The sequence below is a fragment of the Sus scrofa genome, chromosome 1, assembly GCF_054392235.1.
Source record: "Sus scrofa isolate SSC_HxYL_T2T_F1_AM1 chromosome 1, Sscrofa_HxYL_maternal_Yorkshire_Landrace_v2.0, whole genome shotgun sequence".
NCBI lineage: Eukaryota > Metazoa > Chordata > Mammalia > Artiodactyla > Suidae > Sus > Sus scrofa.
This window is the reverse complement of record NC_139383.1, coordinates 249,962,854-249,985,257: the sequence shown is the minus strand read 5'-3', so window position 1 is coordinate 249,985,257 and position 22,404 is coordinate 249,962,854. Positions and strand designations below refer to the sequence as shown.

At 49.3% G+C, this 22,404-nt stretch overlaps 1 protein-coding gene across 1 annotated transcript; it reads left to right on the top strand.

Moving 5' to 3' along the window:
* The first annotated feature begins 4,662 nt into the window (after positions 1-4,662).
* On the top strand, positions 4,663-20,271 carry IGFBPL1 (insulin like growth factor binding protein like 1). Its single transcript, XM_001924352.8, has 5 exons — positions 4,663-5,134; positions 13,961-14,070; positions 14,776-14,892; positions 16,740-16,898; positions 18,624-20,271. Exons 1-4 carry the CDS (start codon positions 4,684-4,686, stop codon positions 16,887-16,889), a joined length of 828 nt encoding a protein of 275 aa, XP_001924387.2. The 5' UTR covers positions 4,663-4,683; the 3' UTR covers positions 16,890-16,898; positions 18,624-20,271.
* The last annotated feature ends 2,133 nt before the right edge of the window (positions 20,272-22,404 follow it).

Below are 22,404 nucleotides of genomic sequence, written 5' to 3'. Positions count from 1 at the left end.
CAAGAGATTGGCAAGGCTGTAAATTCAACTTACACTGTAATTACGCAACCCACACAATTACATTTTATGTCATTTTCAGCACTACTGACCCTGTAGCTTTAAGAAATACATTTATTATTTCAGTAAATAATTTATATGGCGCTTATGTCTAATTAAGCTCTCTGGTTCTCTGATTATGGCTCATCTTTGAGGATCTTTTCCTGGGACCACTCCTGGCACTAGCTGAAAATATTGCTCTGGGTCTAATCAGGTGAAAAAAAAAGAATTTCACATAAAGAACTGCTAACTAGGCAACGTGGAGGTAGCAATTGCAGGAAGCAGCTATCACCATCAGGGCTAGAAAAACAAAGGGAAAAGTTGGAATTATTTAAACTTGGTAGCATATAGGATGAAACTCAGACCTCTGCAGCGGGTGGCTGCTTGCCCAGTCTCTCTGAGCTTGGATCAGGGGTCCTGTGGGGCCAGGCACTCAGTCCTGAAGGGGTCTGAACTCCTACAGCTCATCAGCACCATGTGAGCCCACATTTCCACCCAGCTCTCAGACTCGAGCAGCTGTCCTCTGCCAGCCTCAGTTCTTAACCTGTACTTTTTTGGTTGTTGTTGTTTTAATTCTTTTTTTTTTTTTTTTTTTTTTTTTTACAGCCGCATCTGCAGCATACGGAAGCTTATGGCAACGCCAAATCCTTAACCCATTGAGCAAAGCCAGGGATCGAACCCACATCCTCATGGAGACAATGTCAACTCCTTAACCTGCTGAACCACAATGGGGAACTCCACAGCCTGCACTGTGGAGTTCAGGATCAACCAAAGGTTGGAGGGGAAATTCCACACTGACTTCCAGGGTTCCCTCTCCATGGTTCCTCTTCTTTTGTGTCTGCCTCCCCCTAAAATGCAGCTTCCTGAGCCTTGAACTCTGATCTCTGCTTCTTGTGTCCATCTGCTTGGGCTCCACCCACCCCCACTCGCCCATATTGTGGCCTGGAAAACCTCCTGAGGGAGAAGGCCTAGGAAGATGTGGGGCTCACGTTGTGTGCGTTCCCTCTCAAAGATTACAGCCCCATGTTGGAAAATACCATCCAGTGCCTGCACACAGCTATTTTATTTATCCGGCCAGGTTTTGCGGTTGTTTACGGCAGGAGGGCAAGCCCTCTATCATTTCACTTTTGCTGTCCAGCATCCGACACCCTATCTTTGCAGAGCCCTACATCTTGCTATGTTTCCTCTTACACAGTATTGAATTGAAGTCTGTGCTCCTATAACTTCCAACCCTTGTTCATGGGCTTCGCTTTGGAAACCCACCTCTCCTTCTGCTCTGGATTGGCCCAGGGGAGGCCTGGAGGTAAGGATATCATATTCCCTCAGCCTGGGTGAGGGCTTTCTATGTGTGGCCTGACTGCTAGGCTTGAGATTCCAGGGCATGGCCCGTGTGTGGAGAGCCCTCTGCTCACACAAGCCCCTCTCCTCTTCCTCGGCTTGGGGAGCTCCCAGAGGGCAGGGAATGCCTGCTGTTTGTATCTAAGTTCACAGGAGAAGTGAATAGAGTGGGACATTCACACACACTTCAGCAGCTGCTGGGTGTGCATGCATCCACCCTAAGTGGGGCATTAGCCAGTCTCCCCTGAGTGCCCACTGTGAGCAGAGGAGACAGACATGGTAGAGGTGCCTCAACCCCCTTCCTGCCAGGAGAATTCACCTCCACTCTTCCCATAATCCTCTGGGCCCACAGGGGTTGCCCACAGTGTTTACTGACACTCTGTGGGCTATGGTCTTGTGGACAATGTTTAAAAGGGAATAATACCATTCACCTTCAAAGTTTTGCAATGTTTTCTCCACCCAGATACCACAGACTCAGTGTTAGAAAATGAGTCTTGGAGTTCCCGTTGTGGCTCAGTGGTTAACGAATCCGACTAGGAATCATGAGGTTGAGGGCTCGATCCCTGGCCTCACTCAGTGGGTTAAGGATCCAGCGTTGCCGTGAGCTGAGGTGTAGGTCGCAGACGCAGCTTGGGTCTGGCATTCCTGTGGCTCTGGTGTAGGCTGGCAGCTACATCTCCAATTCGACCCCTAGCCTGGGAACCTCCATATGCCGTGGGTGCAGTGCTAGAAAAGACAGAAAAAAAAAAAAAAAGAGAGAGAGAGTCTTTTGCTTTAACTTTCATAGTCATGCTTACAAAATGCTCTTCCTACTACTTAAAAGGCATGTTGATCACTGTCCATGTGCCTCTGTGACTGTGTATCCCAACCGGCACTGAGCACATATTCACGTCATAAATGATCCACTCTCCATGTAGGCCTACAAAGCCGGCAAACCATCCCTGAGCACATTCATTTACCAATCGCGACCATGTTTCGTCCAGCCCAGACCTCGGGGTCAGCTACTGTACCATGGGAACTGTGGCTCAGTTTGAGGGACTTAGAGATCCTCTCGCCTGATCCTTGATGCTTTGATCCCTCCGCACTCCTGGCTAAGACTCATCCTTGAGCTCCTCCACTGACAGGGAGCTCACTATCTCTGGAGCAGTCCATTCTTATTTTGGACAGCTATGCCCATTTGAAGGATGCATGTTTCTGAAATGCAGCACGGAGCTTATCTCTTTTGTTTTCAAGCTCTGCTTGGTTTCATTTACCATTATGTGTTTCCTTCACGTTGTTAAACAGGTTTGGATTTCTGCACATATACACAACCACGTATTTACAAAGATGCCATCATACTAGACATGCAATTTATAATTGCTATTTCACCAAACAGCATATTACAAACATCTTTTTGTTTCAATTAACCTACTTCTCCTTCCTCATTTTCAATGCCCAGAGAATCTTCTATTGTTGGATACATCATAATTTACTTAATCATTGTCTATCAGTGGGTATTTAGGTTATTTCCAATTTTTTGCTCTAGTGACCAACTCCAGAATGAAATCATCACGTATAATGATAGACGGTTCCTTAAGAGAGACTCTTTGAGGGGTGCAGAGGGTCGAAGGGTGTAAAGCAATGTAAAAGACCATTTCAGGTAAAGACAGCAAGCTCCTGGTTGAAATCAATCATTAATAAGTACTGTGAGCCATACTGAGTGCAATACTGACATTATTATATTTATTACATTATATTTCACCATTTAGCACCACTGCCATGTTGCTTGCTCATACCTGTTCTCTGTGTCTGCTAGTAAGAGAAGAGCTGGAGCAGGCCAGGAAGCTGGCCCTGCTCCGACCACCCCACAAGTGGCCTCTGAAGGGGCTCCTTTGGGGGATTAAGGACATCTCCTGAAAGACTGCAAACTGGGAAGGACTTGGACTTGAAAAGCAAAATGTGCTACAAGAGTGCTGTACTTGAAAAGCAAAATGTGCTACCAAGAGTGCTGTAGCTGGTCTTGGACTTGGACTTGAAAAGCAAAATGTGCTACCAAGAGTGCTGTAGCTGGTCTTCCCAGACTCTGAGAGGCGTTCTCCATCTCTTGAAATTCCAAAAAGAACGAAAATAACACAGAGCAAATGAGGGCTAGGGGGCTAGGGCAGAAAAAGCTGCTCACAAAGCCTGGCCAGCAAGTCCCACCTTCCAACCGGTGTCTTCATTTGATCACACATCAAAACCCAGCAGTCAAGACTCCCCTGGGCTTCTTGTATGGGCCCCTTGCAAGGGCAGGGACAGGGTGCACAAAGCCTGACTCTGAGCAAGCACAGGGGCCACAGGAATACAAGTCTGACCATAAGAACCTGTTCCACTGTGTCTTCCCAACATGCACATTCAGCTAAGCCACACTACACTGACCCTTGTGCATCGGAGCAGTACTTGTTGTAACAAAAGCATCAAAAAACAACAGGTTAAATAACTACAGTTTTGTGCAATTAAGCACTTTGCAAAGGACAACCCAAAATATATCACTATCTCAGCACATCCATAATCAGTTGACCATGAGATGCACCATGACTTTATGTAGCATGGGTACATAAAGGGGTAAAAAGCCAAGTAAACCATGCTCAGTGATTGTATAAGATACTAGATCTCAGAGACGGTAGGAGGTGGGGAAACTATGGCAAATATTGTGGATAGAAAAACCAAGTGCAGAGTAATGTGTAGGACATGTTTCCGTGTATGTATTTAAAGGGAGGGGCTATACCATCATACGTATTTTATAGGCATACAAAATTCCTGGAAAGATACCCAAGAACCTGATAACAGATGTGGCCTTTTGACGCTGGGTTGTAGCATTGAGACACAGGGTGGAAAGGAAAGTTTTTCACAGTTACATTCATTTGAAAACTCTGAAATTTTAAACAATACATTCCCCTCTTAAAGTAAAACTTCGAAAACTACTAAATGCAAAATAAAATAAAAGAGCGCATTCTTCTGGATTAAGGGCACAGTTCTTGGAGCCAGCCTTGGAGCCCCTACATCCAATCCTAGCTCTACCAGAGCGACCTCGGGCTAGTTCCCGCCCCGACTAGGTCTCTAAGAACCCATTGGCTGTCGGAGAGCGGGTCTTGAAACACCCCTCCAGCTCCGAGCCCCTGTGGGCCAGGAGCACACCCCACCGCGCTAGTCCGGGGCCCAGCAGCCGGCTGCCGGCGCCCCACGGTGCAGACCCAGCCAATCAGCAGCCGCGGGGCGGGCGGGGTGGCGGCGCTGCGCTCGCGGATCAGAGCACGAAGCAGAGGCGCCACTGCCATCCCGGAGCAGACCATGCCAAGATCACCCGTGCTCTTCCCGCTGCTGCTTCTGCTGCTGCCGCAGCCGCCGGCCCACGGCTTCGGGCTCCGCGGTGCGGGCAGCCGTATCCCTGAGTGCGGTCCGTGCCGGCCGGAGCGCTGTCCCGCGCCCTCACGCTGTCCCGCGCCCGGCATCGCGGCACTAGACGAGTGCGGCTGCTGCACGCGCTGCCTGGGCTCCGAGGGCGCGAGCTGTGGGGGGCGGGCCGGCACACGTTGCGGTCCGGGGCTGGTGTGTGCTAGCCGCGCCGCCGGGACCGCCCCGGAGGGTACTGGGCTCTGCGTGTGCGCGCAGCGTGGCACCGTCTGCGGTTCCGACGGCCACTCTTATCCCAGTGTTTGCGCGCTGCGCCTGCGCGCCCGGCACGAGCCTCGCGCGCACCTCGGCCACCTGCGCAAGGCGCGTGACGGCCCCTGCGAATTCGGTGAGTCCAGCTTCTGCCCAGCAGTGTTAGGGTGGGTGGATAAAGAGGGACTCCAACTCCCTGGTGTTTGGGAAGGAGGATTCTCCCCTGCACCGAGGTGGACAGTGCTGCCTGGGCCTCAGCTTTCCCTTTGAGGTCAGTTTTCTTACCTAGCCAGGTGCTCAAGAAGACCAGGGCAGGAATTCACATTCTGTACCCTCACTTTTCAAGCCCACTGAGACACCAGCCACCGAGCTGGCTGTAATTTTGGTGAGCCTGCTGTCCCTTTTGGTACTTAAGTGTTTGCCGATACAGTTATTTGCAGGCCTGGCATGTTTGCCTCCATAAGACTGGGAATTTGGGGGGCAAGGCTTTCCTACTGGGTCGGGCACTGGACCTGGTGGGAGGTGGGTTGTTTAAAGGAAGAGGGAGGGCAGGAGAAGATGCTGGAGGAGGAGCTGGAGTTCCAAATTGGGACTCAGGAGTCAGCGGATCAGATCACCAGGGCTCAGGGAGTGTGGGGTAGGGGACTGCTGGGAGTTTTAAGGAAGCTCCCACACAGGACAGGTAAGACCTTGGGAGACCTAAACTCTGAAAAGATTGTGGTGCCATTAGGGGCAGACCCAGTTTTTGTGAGGCTAAGGCTTATATACTTTGGAGGGTCCCATCATAGAGGAGTTCCCTTAAGGCTCACCTGGTTTAGGATCCAGCATTGTCACTGCAGGAACTCAGATAGCTGCTGGTTCCATTCCTGGTATGGGAATTTCCACCTGCCATGGGCACAGCCAAAAAAGAAAAAGTGAAGTAACAGAAAATGATTAATTGCTTGGGACCTCGAAACCTAAGATTCATTAACATCACAATAAATCTATGGGTGCCATTTTTGCTCACCCCCCATATGTAATTTTTAAAAACCAAACAGAAGTAAACCAAAACATCAGTATAGGAATGCCTAGCAACCAATAGGTTTTGGAGAATTGCCCCTGTGTCAGATGCCTGGAGGGGGCAGTGGAGAGTTTAGGGTGAGTGAGCTTGTGTCAGGGGAGTCCCAAGGAGCCCAGCTTATTATGGTTCTGGCCTGGGGCTGGAGACCAAGTCTAGACCTAAATGCTTCAATCAGTGCAGATTTCAGCTCCAACAAGAAGGCCTTGGGAGTCGGGGGTAAGTATTCCAGGTAGATATCCTCAAATCCAGGAGACCCACTGGGTTGTTGGATATGGGCAAGAAGGCCCCTGTCCCTGGAAATGAGGAAATAATATGCTGCCCTTCGAGGGGGCTGAGGCAGCACCAGGAGCACAGGAAAGTCATCGCTGGCTGTTCCTTGTTGGGGCTCCCAGTGAAGGAGCAAGCAGCCTTGGGCCAGTTCCTTCCCCTCTCTGGGCTGTGTCAGCCCCTGTGGAGCCACTGTTCAGCTGCCTCCAGTTTGAATCTTTGTTTCTGCCCTGTGGCATTGAAACAGTCCTTTCCTGTCACCGATTTTTATAATCTGCTTTCCTCAGCAGTTAATTCACAGATCTCTTTGTCTCCAGACAAGTAACCACTTTTACTCCACATGCTGGAGACATAAGAAATGCTGACCAGATCCCCAGAGTCTAACCAGTGCTGATGGGCTCAGGTGATTTTTCCCTGAACTCGTATTTTGTTCCTAGGAGAGAACCACCTTGGAGGCATTTCAACCAAATCTCCTATTGTACAGAGAACTCGTCCAGGGTGACCAGGGTGACCAGTAAAGCTCCCAGGTCCCTGGCACCCTGTTCAGTGCTGTTTCAGGACAGGACTTGATAGTGTTAAGTCAGGCAGGTGGCAGTTGCCATGGTTACCAGAGTGCAGCCAGATGGCAGATGGAAGCACCATACCCCTAATTCATTGAAAATTACCAAATGACAAGTAAATGTGACAGCCCCTCCACTCTGATCTATGGGCTCTGCGCCCACCCCAGGCAGAGGCCCCTGGAGTAAAGATGTTCATGGGGCCAAACAGAGGCAATTCAGAAGCTGCTTTTAATGATCTGATTAGTGACAGGCTTCGGGCCTCCCTAGAATTTAGCTCTCCTTCCTGCCAGCGGTTCTGTCATTGGCCAGTCTCCAGACCCCAGCACTGTTTTCTCATCGTGTTTTGTCCAGAAATGGTGTGTGGCCCCTGCCCTTATGTCCTGATGAAGCATAAAGGTGTGGACAGGGGATCTTTTCCAGCTCGGGAAGGCAGCACCTCATTCTGTCCAGCTTGGGAAGGCAGCACCTCATTCTGTGCTGCCCTCAAGCCATCCTTTATTCAGAGGACACGGCAGGAGCACTTTTTAACAATGCCCCTGGGGACCCGTCTTGAAGGGAAACAGACTGAGTCAGAGCAGCAGCTGTTCTGCTTCAATATTGGTAATAAAATCATCCCTCCCCAGTCCTCGCCTTTGCCTTCAATAAGCGAGCACCTGACTTTAACGGAATGAGGCCTCCGTAAATATGTATTAGGTTCTGCACAGTCTGGGAAGTGTTCTTACACATGTCTCTGAGAGGCATTTGGAAACAGTTTTCAGGCTTAAATTCTGACCTTTCCTCCTACACTGTGAAACGCCCCCAGATGCTAATAATGAGAGTAAACCTTTGAATGACACACAGGTATTGAAGACCCACTGTGTTCCCACATACGAATAATTCTTTCCTCTTGGAAATTGCTTTTGCACCCCATCTTCTCCCTCGATTTTTACAACTAGCCTGACCAGGTCTCACTGGCAGTTATCAGAAGGGCAAATAGAGGCAGGAGGAAGGGAATCCCCTGGAGCCACAGCTAGTGCCTAGCGGAGGTGGGGCGCTGACCTGGGTGTCCCGGCTCTTTTTAGATGGGGCCGTGCATCTCTAGCCCGCTGGTAACCTGATTAGGAAGGTGCCATAAATTAGCAATCTTGAATCTTGAGGGTTTCTCAGCCTGGATCCACCATCCTGTGTTTCCTCCAAAGCTTGTTGCCGGTTCCTCTGTTTAGCACCAGGGGTTGGCTCCTGAGAGGAACAGGGGAAGCATCACAGAAGGGGAAGCATCTGAGAGGAGCCTTGAAGGGTGTGTGGAAAATTCCTGGGCTGAGATGGGGAAGAGAAGGCACAGCGTGAACCAAGGCAAGGAGGTAGGAGATCCTGGGGCCAGTGTGAACAGTGGGCCTGCTGGGCAGTACCCAGTGGCATGGCTGGCAGAGGGGATGAGACCCAGAGTAGTCTGGGGCATGCTTATCGCAAGCCTTGGGTACCAGGCTGTGGAGTGAAGCTTCATTCTGCCCTAAGTCATCGGTTCCATTTCTCAACAGTAAGGTGTCATGGCGTTGCCGTTGTTACTAGTATTGTTGTCATTACTTTAAAGGCTGCCTCACTCCACATATGCACCCTGATGGTTTGCTAGTATTGGGAGGGGGTTGGGGTCCCACAGACCGCAAGTTGAGGTCGTGTTTTAAATGTTTCATTAGATAGGAACGTGGCCCCATGCCAGTGCCCATGAGGGCACCGAGGCACCAAAGCTTCAGTGAGCTCTCGAGATCCTAAATCTTTAAAAAGAAAAATCACCTCAGTTGAAATTCCAGCTCCACTTAGAAACCTCAGTCTGTGCGAAGCGTGTGTTACCAGGTAACCAGTGGAGGCTGCGAATGCCATTTTGTGAGAGGGACAAAGAAGAGGGGCCTCGTGCTCAAAAGCCTTTCATGCCGAGGGAGGGGGCTTGAGGCTCAGGCTGCGGGGAGCTGGATTAAGCTGTTTCTGGTTCCACATCGTAATGCGGCTATTAGCATAAATTATTGAGGCTGTTCAGTGCGTTGATTATTAAACTCTTTGGTTGTGCTCTTTTTCATATGAGCAGATGGGGTCCTGGGGGATGACTTTTGATATTCTTTCTTTCCCAAGTGCCATTAACTTTAAAGAAATCGCAGGGGCATTAGGGAAGATCTTTCATTCCAGCCGTCAAGGACATACTCAGTGGCCGGCGTGAGGGGACAGCTCCTCGCACACTGTAATAATAACATCGATCCTTTCATTTGTATAGATCCACACAGTTAATAACGCAGTCACATCCATTCTCTCCCTTCACCCTGGAGGATGGAGGGCCACAGTCAGTATTTTCATTTGCAGATAAGAAGGAAATTATTAGCAACATGCCTGGTAGTTGGTGACCAGACCCCCCAGGCATTTGAATTTCCCTAGATACTTTTTGGCCCGCCCTCAGTGCTTCCGCTGTGGGCACACCGCTGGGTGACGATGCTCAGTCAACGGATGAGTGGATTGGTGCCATCCCAGCATTTCCAGGGCTGTTGCTGACACCAGCAGAGGACACAAGTGTGTAGCGAGGAAGAGTTGAAGAGAAGTCGGCATGTTCACAGACCTGGCAGACCAGGTACCATCCTCCCTCCTGAAAGCCACGTGGCTCTAATCAAAGGCAGGAAAGGAGAGCCCTGGCTCTTCCAGGGGTCTGGCAGCTCAGGCAGCAGGAAGGTGAGAAGCTGTGCCCTGGGGCTCACCAGAGTGAGGGCTGTGGGCCACGGCCTCCCAGTGATAGGCCCGCTCACCAGAGGCCAACAGAGAAGATGCAGGCAGGGCATCTTGGAGGAGACTACCCTTGGGGCAGCACAGCCTGCTGAGTCCTCAGGTCCCCCCTTTTACAGATGGCAAGGGGTCTCGCAACTGTCTTCCCGGCAGCCTATGGGGAGGGCAGAGGAGGGAGAAGACTCTTGTGCCCATTTTATTTTATTGTCTTTTGTCTTTATAGGGCCACACCTGCAGCATATGGAGGTTCCCAGGCTAGGGGTCGAATTAGAGCTACAGCTGCCAGCCTACACCACAGCCACAGCAACTCGGGATCCAAGCTGCGTCTGCAACCTACACCACAGCTAACAGCAATGCTGGATCCTTAACCCACTGAGCGGGGCCAGGGATCGAACCCACAACCTCATGGTTCCTAGTTGGATTCATTTCTGCTGCATCACAACAGGAACTCCATCTTGTGCCCATTTTAAAGAAAAGGAAACTAGAGTGTGGCAGAAACAGGATTGAACCCGAGTTCCTCCAGCCTGTGACTCTCATGACATGGAGCACTCCAGTGCCACACTCAAAGGAGCCCTTGAGCACAGCAAGACAAGGAATGGCCTGCCAGGGTTAAGGTGCCTAGTTACTGGTATCTCCCCAGTGCTGTTCCCTGGGATGAAGCTTGGAGGTTTTCACTGCTGTGCAGAAAAGAGTCAACATAGAAGGCCTGGGACTGTTAGCTTTAGAAAGGCCTGCTGGTAAGGTTGACCCTTGGCTGATGTCTGAGAATTTGGATTTGGGAGTGTCCCCCCTGCTTCCAGAACTGGTAAGAGTGGGTCACTGTGTATAAACTGTACAAACAATGTGGCTGATGCTACACATGTGCTTTCCTTCTAGGACTCTGGAATTTTGGTACATGGTAGGCAGAGGGTGAAACTATCTGGCAGTGAGTGTCTAGTGAGCTTCCCTGGTAGAGGCCATGTCACATGTGTTGTCACAAGCCGTTGTTGGGGGAATACGTGCATCCTGGGTGACCCTCCTGGGAGAGCTTCCTGAAAATGTGTGCCTAGTTTCCCTGGTCTCCGTCCCATGAGCCTCTTTTCCCTTTGCTGATTTGTTTGGTCTTCTTTTGTTGTCATAAATCCTAGCTGTGATTAAACTATGCTGAGTCCTCCGAGTCCTCATAGCAAATCATTAAACCTGGGACTTATCTCGGGAGCCCCCAACCCGATCCCTAAGGAACTCTGTCTTATTCTGGAATGGAGTCCATATGGATAACAGATGTTTCACTTTCAAAGTTCATGTGGAATTAATGGAATCAGGGTGCCTGGGTTTGCATCCCTGCTCTTCCAGGTGCTTCACCTTTTATGAGCCTTGATTTTTCTCATCTGCAAAGTAGGGGCCAGAAGCACCTACTTCGCAGGGCTAGTGTGAGGAGGAAAGTGGTAGACGTGGAAGTGTCATCTTAGGAGAAGGCAGGATGGTGTGGGACAGAGCTCAGAGCTAGACTCCTGGGCTCATGGCCTCGCTGCTGTTTAAGGCTGGGTAGCTGGGGAGATTGCTGGACGGATCAAATGTGTTAACCCTGTAAGCAGAAGCAGGGGGCAAGCTCTGTGTTAGGCAGTGGCATCAGTACCGTTACTACTATAGTGATAATGATGACTGACTGTAAAGAGCTATTTGGATAAAAATTTTTTAAATTTAGAATCAGGTATGTTAAAATTAAAAGCAGCACCCAAATTTTTTGAAAGAACTGAATGATGCAATATCTTGGGTGTGATGGTGATTGCACAACTGTATGCATTTGTCAAAACTTATAACTGCACACCAGATAGAGTACATTGAATGTACATTTTCAAATAAACCAAAATTTGAATGTCAATTTATCATCAAAAGCAGGGGGCTTTTTTGGAAAAGAAGAGCTATTTTCTGCCACAAAATCAGTGGCAAAGACAGTATTTCCAAGACAGTTTTTCTTAATTGTAGTTATTGGAAAAGAGGGAAATGGAAATGCAAGGAGAAAGAAAAATGAAATTTGATTTACTGGTTTATTCATTTAGGCCTGAACGGAATGATGAAATCTCATTTAAAATTTATGACTCTCCATGAACGAAAGTAAAACATGTTGATTGAGTGTCCCTTTGGAATCCACTGAGGGCTTTGGAATAAGATGCAGTTCTGATTGTTCCCACAGCGAGCCATTTGAGAACTGGTTTGAGCTCCGGGGGAGGTGATGCTGGCAGGAGGATGTGAATAAATTAGACTCTCTTTGTCGCCCGTGCAGATGGGGCTCTGCCAGAGAGCAGGGGTGCTGAGGCTTTTTATGGCAGTTGGCAGGTGGCTGGGGCGCATCGGGTGATGTCAGACGCCTAGGACTTTGGTTCATTTGGGGGTTGGCTACACTCGGCATTGTGCATAAGGGTGTGGTGCTTGGAGGGCATTCAGTTGGCCACAGCTGAAGAGTGAGCTGATCAGGCTGAGGAGGAAGAAAGCAGACGGAGGGGTGAGGAGGGCAGGGTCTGTATTCAAGTCACTGGAGGCCTTTTGAGGCACCCCGGGTGTTGTGGGGCTCCCAAAGGGTAGCCCTGGAATCAATACTGGATAGTTACAGGGAGCCGGGTTTTGCCTGCAGGTGCGGACAAGCTCTCTTACAGCAGAGCTGAGGATGGAAGGGTCTGGCTCCATAGGTAGTGAGCTCTCCGTCACTGGGGGCATGAAAGTGGAGGCTAGGTGAGCCCATCACAGAGGGCCAGGCACATGCTTCTGGAGAGTTGGCCCCTCCAGTTTGAGGCTCCATGTCTCTAAGACAATTTTCCAGAGACTTTTTGGTTCCAGCTTGATAGTCTGCTTCCCAGTCTGTTGGGGAGAGGCCGACTAGTTTCATTTCTATGCCTTTTCACTCTTTCTTTCCACACTCTTCCTCCAGCCTTTGTCTTCCTCCCTTTGTTCTCCTTTTTCATTGCAGCCCCACCTAGGTGGGCGAGGGCCCTTTCCCTCTCCAGGGCTGGCCTGTGGAGGGCCGTGGGGATGTCTGTGTCACCAGACCAGGCAAAGCCCCGTGAGCTCTGCAGTTTGATGGCCCAAGGATGTATATGTTGGTTCTTTCATTTATCATGAATTTTTTTCACCCAGTCATTTGTTTATCAGGCCTGGTCCCACTCCCCACTTGCATACTGTGTTAACTTTAACCCTCACTTTCACACTTATCCCATGGTAAAACCAGCCCATCAGCCCTGAAGCAGGGGCATTGTCCCCATCTGACACAGAGCAAACCAGAGCAGAGACCATTCTCCTTGCACAGCCTCCACACTGCATCGCACCTGGAACCCCACGGGGCCAGCTGAGACCAGCCAGCAACAGCTGGACTGCAAGGCAGGCTGGGATCTCGCAGGTCAAAGAGGGGCAGATGCCCAGGTCCTGGACTAGGACACCCCCTACCCAGGCCCTCAAGATGGGGAGCAGGGGGTGCATCCCACAAGAAGGAAGGCAGCGCAGGCAAGGCAGGCTCGGCAGATACGCTGAGGGCTGCATGGAGGCTGAGGCAGCTGAACTTGATCCTTAGACCCAGTGTGAGCAGAGCAGGTGCCAGGCACAGGGAGAAGGACAGAGTGTGGGGATCAGCTAAGACTGTCTCACTCAAATGCCACAGGCTGTCCTGTCCCACCCAGCGAGCCCACGCCCTCCGGGTCCTTTCTGTAATGTTCTGGTTGCCTAGAACCACATTGTCCCATTCCTGATTTACTTCTTTCCAGCAGCCAGACTTGGCTTGCATGCATGCAGTTTTGCCCTCAAGGATGGAGTGGGGAGGTGGGGGAGGCCGCCTGTGGGGCCTGAGAGCCTGTGATATGCAAATGAGCATCTTGAACCACAGGGGGTCTCAGCAGGGGATGAGGGCAGCTTTTCTTCTTGGCATTATTGAAACGCCCTGAACCCCTCTACTCGGAAGGGAAAAAAAGCCCATCTGTTGGAAGACTCTGCCCAGTGTGGTGACACCAGCCCCTCCCGGAACCTGTCGTATAGTTAGCTGAGCTGTAAGCAGATGGCAGCCGGGATCCTGGGAGGGGCCCACCAGGGACTGTGACAAGACCACAGACGTGCCGGGCCACTTTGGGACATCGCCTTTCCTCTCTGGATCCCTGTTTTCCTGTTGGTAAAGCAAAGGTGATGAAGGAGGAAACACGCGGGCATCCGTCCAGGTCTAAGGAAAACTCTCTTCTATGATTCCCTGCCTGTGAGTGTGTCCTGTCCTGTGTGAAGAGCTCTCATCTGCCTCAACATGCTCTCTGCAGGCGGGAAGTCTTAGAGGTTGGGGGCTTGGTCAAGGTCAAGGTTGTTTTCCTGTGTCTTCTTCTCTCAGCTCCTGTGGTCATCACTCCACCCCAGAGTGTTCACAATGTCACCGGGGCACAGGTGTACCTGTCCTGTGAGGTGAGGGCTGTGCCTACCCCAGTTGTCACGTGGAGGAAGGTATTTATATCCAAGAACTTCTGTGTGTGTGTGTGTGTGTGGGTGTGGGTGTGTGTGTGGGGGTGGGTGTGTGTGTGTGGTGTGGGGTGTGGGGTTAAATGTTGTTAAAGTGTGTTTGTGTGTGTGTCTTTATATGTGAATTGGAAGGTATATAATTTTTTAAATCTTATGTACCACTCCTCTGGCTTCAAATTTATATGCCTCAGAACTTTTACCCTAAAAGCTCTCTCCAGAGGAGGGGTGTTGCCATTTGCTCCCTCTGCCACTTAGCCATGCAGAAAGTTGGGCTGTTTGTCCAGCCTAGGTCAGCTGGGATGAAGTTGGAGCCTACTTCCTTGGATCTGAGGTTTAGAAAGACTTGACTGGGAGAAGATGACCCAATCTTATTCCAAAACGAGATCTTCCTGTAGAACAGTTTTTGAGAGAATGGCATGGATCACAGCATATGTTGTCCCCTTATCTCAACAGCCCTGAGGAGGGCCCTGAAAGCCCGGTAGTGGCGGTGTACACATCTTTGCTGTCAGCAGGGGTGCTGTCTGCAAGTACATTCAGGCTTAAGAAGCAACTGACATTTAACAGGAATGAGGTGCTAGGGTCGCAGCCTGCAAGACAGGGGGACGGTGCAAACGGCGAGGATGTCCGTGGGGTGGTCCTCATCCAGAAGTGCTTTTTCTAAACCACTCCTGGCTTTTCTGTCCTCTGTAGGTCACACAGTCTCCTGAGGGCACCCAGGTGCTGGAGGACCTGCCGGGGGACCATGTCAATATAGCTGTCCAGGTGCGGGGGGGCCCTTCTGACCATGAGGCCACGGCCTGGGTTTTGGTGAGTATCTCATTCGTTTAGGATTACTGGCTGGTACTGACTGGCCCTTATAAAGCACTTTTTATATTTCTATGACATGTCACACCTTTCAAATGTTCTTATCCATTTCTCCTTAGCCTTTGCCATAACTGTGAGGAAAGCAGGACAGGGAGTATAACCCCTGAAAGCAGAAATGATCTTCAGTGACAGGCAGAATTAGGGTCCTGGAAAGATGTCCGTGTCCTAAGTCCTGGAACCGGTGGATATGTTATGTTATGTGGCAAGAGGGGATTAAGGTTGTGAGTCAGCTGACTTTTTTTTTTTTTTTAGGGCCACACTCATGGCATATAGAGGTTCCCAGGCTAGGGGTTGAATCAGAGCTACAGCTGCCAGCCTACACCACAGCCAGAGTGACGCCAGATCCAAGTTGTGTCTGTGACCTACACCACAGCTCAAGGCAATGCCGGATCCTTAACCCACTGAACAAGGCCAGGAATCAAACCCGCAACCTCACGGTTCCTAGTCGGATTCATTTCCACTGCGCCACGACGGGAACTCCAGATGACTTTAATAAAGGTATCCTGGGTTATCTGGGTGGGCCTGATGTAATCACAAACACCCTTTAAATGTGGAAGAGGGAGTCAGGAAAGAAAGCCAGAGAGATGCCGTGTGAGAAGACAAGACCCGCCATTGTTGACTTTGAAGACAGAAGAAGGTCCACAGGCCAAAGACTACAGGCAGCCTCTAAAATGGTTCTCCTAGGGCTTCTAGAAAGAAGGCAGTCCAGCTGACACCTTGACTTTAGCCCATGGAGACCCATTCAAACCTCTGACCTCAAGAACGATAAATAATACATTTGCATTGTTTTAAGCCATGAAGCCTGCGATAATCTTTAACAGCAGCAACAGGAAACTAACACACATGCTCGAGACCACATGGCTGATAATGGGGGAGGGCAGCATGTTCGCGGCCTCCTCTAGGGCTCGGCTATGCCACTTGCAGCAGTTCGGCTAGGAAGAGAGCATGTGTTTGAAAGAGTGAGGGAGTGACGAGATAGGGAGGGGTCCTTGTGGAGTTAGTCACTCCAGTTCTCTGAGCTCTAGCGTCCACAGTCATAAAAAGAGGGCTTTGGACTGGACCATGTCCAGTGACCCTCACAGTCTGTGACTTACCTGTCATGTGAGGATAATAGTGCACCCCCCCTCAGCCACAATGAGATCAAAACAAGTTGGGTGCCTAGAGCTTCTCTGGTCTGTAGTGACTCACAATTGGGAGAAGGTGTTATGACAAGAGAAAGCAGGAGAGCAGGGAACTGCCAAGGATTCGCTCTGCGGGGGCACGAGAACAGGCCCTGAGGGTGTCCTCCTCGTTCACCCCCATCTCTGCCAGGTTCGGCAACTTTTCCATCCAGCTCAGGACGCAGAATGCAGTTGGGTCCATGACTTTTTCAAATTAAGCATATCCCCCACCACCACCACGATATTACAAGAAAAGGCAGGGGAAAGGTTATCTCTGGTATTGCTTTGTAAAGGCTGCCTCCGTTGGGAGCCCTTGTGTGCCCTTCCACGGTCAGTGGTTGTTCTTTTAATTTGCGGTATTTTCCTTAGAATCTATATCTATCCCCCCTTCAATAAAAGGACCAGGTAGCTCATGGGAGAAGGCGGGGAGGCAGAGGAAACATTAAAGTCAGAGCCACATCAAGAGGTCATTTAACTCTTTCTCGGCAGCCAAGGTAAGAAGAGAAATAGAGTGTGAGCTGTGTCTTATTTTGAAAAGGCCTAAGTGTTTCAGAAATATCAAGAATGAAATAAGGAAGCGATTTTGCTGTACCATGTGTGACCATATCAACTTGCCTGTTTAACTTCTAGATCAAGCCTCTGCGGAAGGAAGACGAAGGAGTGTACCAGTGCCATTCAGCCAACGCGGTTGGGGAGGCCCAGTCGCACGGCACGGTGACAGTGGTAGATGGGAGTCAGTACGGAGCCGCCCGCTTCCCGGCTCTGGATGACCGCATGTGATGGGGTGATGTGCGTGCTCCCAGTCTTTCCCAGTGTTTGTACACCTGTGTCGCAAGAGATGGAGATGGCGTATCAGATGCGTAATAAATAGGGAGAAAAGTGCATGAATGGAGGGAACCAGAGGAATGCAAACCAAGAGTAGGAACATATTACGACCAGGTAGACTCTGGTACTTTCTGCACACGGATCACGCTGGGCTTCCCCCTAGCATGCTAGGTCAAGAACTGTGACGGTTGTGGTTGTCCATCAGATTAAAAAGACTGCTTATTTTTTCTGTGTCTGAGGCTGAAACAGAGTATTTCCTCCAAGTCCACTCAGTGAGGTCCCCGAGAGAGTGGACAGTGTCACTGTGATGACACCTGTGTGAAAACACACCTGCAAAGAGGCCACGTTGAGCTTCCCGCGTCTGTTCCCAGGTTCTTTCTTGTCTGTAGCTCTGCAGGTAGTTACAGCACCTAGAAACGGGGAGGAAAGCATGTGGTTTAACCTCGTCAAATAGGAATTCAGTTAGGAGATGCTCTTACAGTTGCCTTCCTGATACTTTGAGTTTTTATTTTTTAATTTTATTTATTTATTTATTTATTTTTGGCTTTTCTAGGGCTGTACCTGCAGCATATGGAAGGGAAGTTCCCAGACTAGGGGTCGAATCAAAGCTGCAGCCACCGGCCTACACCAGAGCCACAGCAATGCCAGATCCAGCCATGTCTGCGACCCACACCATAGCTCATGGCAACGCCAGATCCTTAACCCATTGAGCAAGGCCAGGGATCGAACCTGCAACCTCATGGTTCCTAGTCAGATTCGTTAACCAATGAGCCACAACGGGAACTCCCTTTTAGTTTTTAATACATGTGTATAATTTATATAACAAAAAGTCAAAGATCGGGACTTTTTCAGGACTTTTTGTCCTGTACACTTGTATGGCTATGTATTTATGTATGTACATATGTGTGTGTATAAGTATGTTTCATGTTTTAAGTATATATCTAATTTATAGGTATATATATATATTTATATTTTAAAAATGCAAATGAAGCCAAGCTATGAATATAGTCTATTGTAGATGAGTTTTCAAAAGGGGTCACAAAGAGCCATGGCGTTTTAAGACCATCACCACCATCCAGTTCTTGAGTTCCCTCCACAACATGCAGAATGGGCCAGCTCTTGCTTGCATACCTTCAGAAACATGAGCTCACAACTGTCAGACAGCTATTTTTGGACTTCCCAATAGTTGAAAGTTCTTCCATATATATATATATATATCTTTTTAGGGCTGTACCTATGACGTAGGAAGGTTCCCAGGCCGGGGTTAAATTGGAGCTGTAGCTGCTGGCCTATGCCACAGCCATAGCCACCCAGATCTGAGCCACATCTGCGACCTACACCACAGCTCACAGCAATGCCAGATCCTTAACCCACTGAGCAAGGCCAGGGATGGAACCTGTGTCCTCATGGATACTAGTCGAGTTCATTAACCACTGAGCCACGGTGGGAACTCCTCTTCCCCATATTAAGCTGGAACTTGATTCCCTGAATTGCCCACTCTTTGGTCTTATATGTACTTCTTGCCACCCCCCACCCCTCCAGCCGGCTGCCTCTGCTCCCTACCGGCAGCACTCCTGGCTGGGGAGAGATTTAGAGTTAGAGGCATTTCCCCTGCCTTCTGTCTAACACATAGCTGACTGTGACAGAACAGGCTTCTTTTCCCTCATTCTTTTTCTTCTTTTCTTCTAGGATCACAGGATGACAAAAAGTCAAGTCATGGATCATTTTGCTTTGTGAAGAGTTGGAAAAAACTGTGTTTGTAGATGACTCCTTTTGTATGTTTTTAAAAATTAGATGCAAACTAGATTCGTATGCAGATGTAGTTTTTAGCAGGGCAAACACTGGGAAAACAGACTGCATGTAGCCTTTTTATACTTTTGGAGTGAATAGCTCTGTAAGAATCCTTTTTTTAACTCTTCCTCCTGAGGGCAAGTCCCATGAGGTATATTTGTAACTCTGAGAGGCTGGACCAAGGCGAGTGTTAGCTGTGATTCTTTGCCTCATTTCTCTAGAACTGATTAGTGGAGCTCTGTGACCGAGTATGTGCTGTAGGAGGACCAGGTGCTCTGCCTGACCTCTAACTTGCTATGTGACTCTGAGCCTTGGTCTCTTCATCTGTGACTGTGGTATTTGGACTGGATATTACCTGTGTCCCTTTGAGTGCTGACACCTAGAGTAAGCTGGTCCTGTGGAAACAATATGGGAAGTATAGTCTTAGCATTCTTTTTAAAATGATATTCCGTCAAAACCAAATGCCGTCGCTTCACGCGAGGGTGTGGACACCTCAACTATTCCTGCCATTTTCCCATCTTAAAGAGATTTAGTCTAGATGGAACACGTAACCGGACTCATAGGCTCCTTGGCTGGGCATCTGGGGATCAAGATGTCCACTTGTGAGCAAGCCCAGCCTTCTCTAACCAAGTGGGCAGTGGAGACCTGGCTGCTGGACATCAAATCATAAGAATAGGGTCAGCTGCCCTCTCTGGGCTGTGGAATTAGAGTGTAATAGAATACATTTTACTTAGAGACGTTTTGACCTCACCCCAAAATTAAGCCTTCTTTTCTCTTCGTCAAGAAAGAAAGAAGGAGACTATTTAATATCTGGGCTGAAAAAAAAAAAATAGATCCCCTAGGTGACTAAAACTGTTTAAGTCATAATTGGGATCTCACATCCCAGTGAGATTGTTAAAGTGACATTTGGGATAGTTGTTGAATTTCATGAAGCACTTTTGTGTCTGTGGTCACTTCCCAGCTCTGGGACGGCAGGCAGGACGAGCCTTAATGCCCCCCCCCCCCACCTCTTTACAGATGTAGACACCAGGCTGCAGGGGGAAAGCTCTTGGTCTGAGGTCTGAAAGTCTCTGAGAAGGACAGAGCTCAGTGCAGCTGGTCCTCTTTGGCTGCCTTTCCATGGTGCTCCTTTCAGAACAATCTCATAACTGTGTAGAGGAAGATGCTGCCAGTCCCACAGTTTCAGGGATTCTTATCAAGGACCACCTCAACTTTTAAAGCAACACTCAGGCCACTCATGTTGGGCACTGCATTTCGGAGTCCTTTCTGGAATTGCATTTTTCGCCTTTAAGCCCAGCTGCTCCACGTCTGAAATACTGGGGTGACATCACCCAAACATACACAGTAGGGGACTGGCTGGGAAGTCTGGAAACATGAGGTCCATCTGGGAATTCGTCCCTCTCTTGCTGGGTGACCGTGAACAAGTCCTCTTCACTCTCTGGACCTCAGTTTCCTCACTTGAATAGGAAGGGAATGAAACTAGATGGGTGGTTTTCAAACTTTAAAATGCTGGAACCCCTTCTTTGAATAAAATAATTGAAACCGATCAAACAGGAAGCTGTTCTTCTGTGTTGGCTGTTGGGCCTTTTGGGGGACCTGCTCATACCCCCTCTCCTTGGCACCTCCCTTTTCCCCCTCAACAGTGATTTCCATATCTGAGTCTGCAGTTAATTCCTCTATGATCTGAGTGGCTGGGAGATGGCTTGGGAAGACACTTACTGAAACCATGTCAGGCTGTAGAGAAGGTCGCAGAACATCATGCACCTGCTAAGAAGCACATTCAGCAAAATGAGCTGAATCACCTCCAGTCAAAATTGAAGAGCTGGATGTGGACCAAGAGAGCAGGGTGGATGGAGCCCCAGGTGACAGGGCTGACTGAGCATCCAGACTGCGTGAGGCTGGGTTTGGCATCATAATGATGTACCAAAAGTAATATAAACATTACACTGTCTGGAATTTTTACCCAAACCAGAAAGTTCGATTAGCATGAATGTTCCAACCTAATGACTCTGTAGCTGTGAGAGCCCCAAGGCCTCTCAGAGGCTAAGCAAATGTGGGTGTGGCTATTACTCAGAGACATGATGCTCTCAAAGTCTGTGTTTTCTACCGTATTTCCATAGATTTAATGGTGTCCTATGACCCCTGCCCTCTGAAAATACATGTTTGTAGGAACAGTCTTTGTGCTCTATCCTTGGAATGCTGCAGTATGGGGCCTGGTCCCATGGATTCTTCTCCATCATCCTCTATGCATCTTGCCCTATTTTCGCTTGCCCGCATCAGCTGCTTTAACCCAAATCCTCCTTACCTCTCACACCTGGGCTGTGTTACAGCCCCGTCTGATCACCTTGCTTGCAATTTTTAACCAGCCCTAACTAATCATCTACTGCCAGCCTGATCCTTCAAACTCCCTCTGAACTGGTGTCCCCCACTGTATAAACATTCTAGTATTTAATTCACTCATTTAGAGCTGCCCTCTATTACCTCCCACATGCACACGGAATAGCATTCTCCAGAGGCCAGAAGAGTGCAAGCCCTGGAAATATGAAGGTGTGTGGGACGTGGGCCCTGCTCTAGGTGAGACTAGAGTATGAGTGAGTGGGACAAGGCTGCCCACTGCCACATAGCACAAGGCGTCTATGATCAGAGCAGGGGGAGGTCAGGGAAGACTTCCTGGAAGAGGAGGCATTCCCAGCTAGAGATTGAAGTGGATGCAGGAGATTCCAGGCTAGGGAAGGAGCATGTGAAAGCAGCAGGGGTGAAGTGCAGTATGTTTTGTGCTGGTGAGTAGTGACAAGTAGTGGCTGCTGGAAGTGCTAGTGGCACACTGGCAGGGGAAGGGTCGCCATTCCCCTAAATGCCATCAGAAGAAGTTGGACTTAATGCTATAAGAAGTGGGCCTGAATCTCAGTCTTCTGTTGTCAACTGGGTTACGACGGCTTGAGGAAGATAATCCAAAAGCCAGTGTTCAATCCCAAAGCTACCCATTTTCCACCTTGAACAAAAAAGGGTGGTTTGGTGTCAAGATGGATTTTTCCTTCAAGTTTTAGGGTGAAACTAATCCTATGTCTTTAAAGAACATCGCCCTTCCCTCTCCCCCAGAGATGGATGACGTGGGAGAAATTATTAAGAATGAGCAAACCAGTTGACAGTGAACAGTCTTCTCCTCTAATGAATTTCCTCATCCCCAGCCTTTGCCAGAGCCTCTTGAACATTAAATCAGAGAATGATTATTATGTGATATCTTTATTAATTAAGGGAAACTAAAGTGCCCAGGCGTCTTCAGCTGAATAATGAATTCAGAACATGGGAGCCCATCACCCAGGGCAGAACTGGGTACCAAGACTTGCCCATGCTCAGCTCAGGCTGGCTTCTCTCTCCTGGGCATGAACTTTTTATGGTCAGGGCTGCCTCTGAGTTCAGCCTGGACTGTACCTGTGTATCCTTTCACTAGGGCTGTCTCTCCATTATCCTAAATCTCCCCCATGTTAGGGAGTGGTTGGATGTTGGGGGAAAGAGTAAAAGTCATTAGTACTAGGGAGTGGGGTGGTGGTGGTGGTGGGTGGGAACAGGAGGCTCTCTTATCTCCACTGGTAAATCCAGCCACCACACTCATCTGCAGAGCACCTACTGGGTGCCAGGTACTGCCGGGTGCTGAGAGATCTACTGTTGGTCACACCCC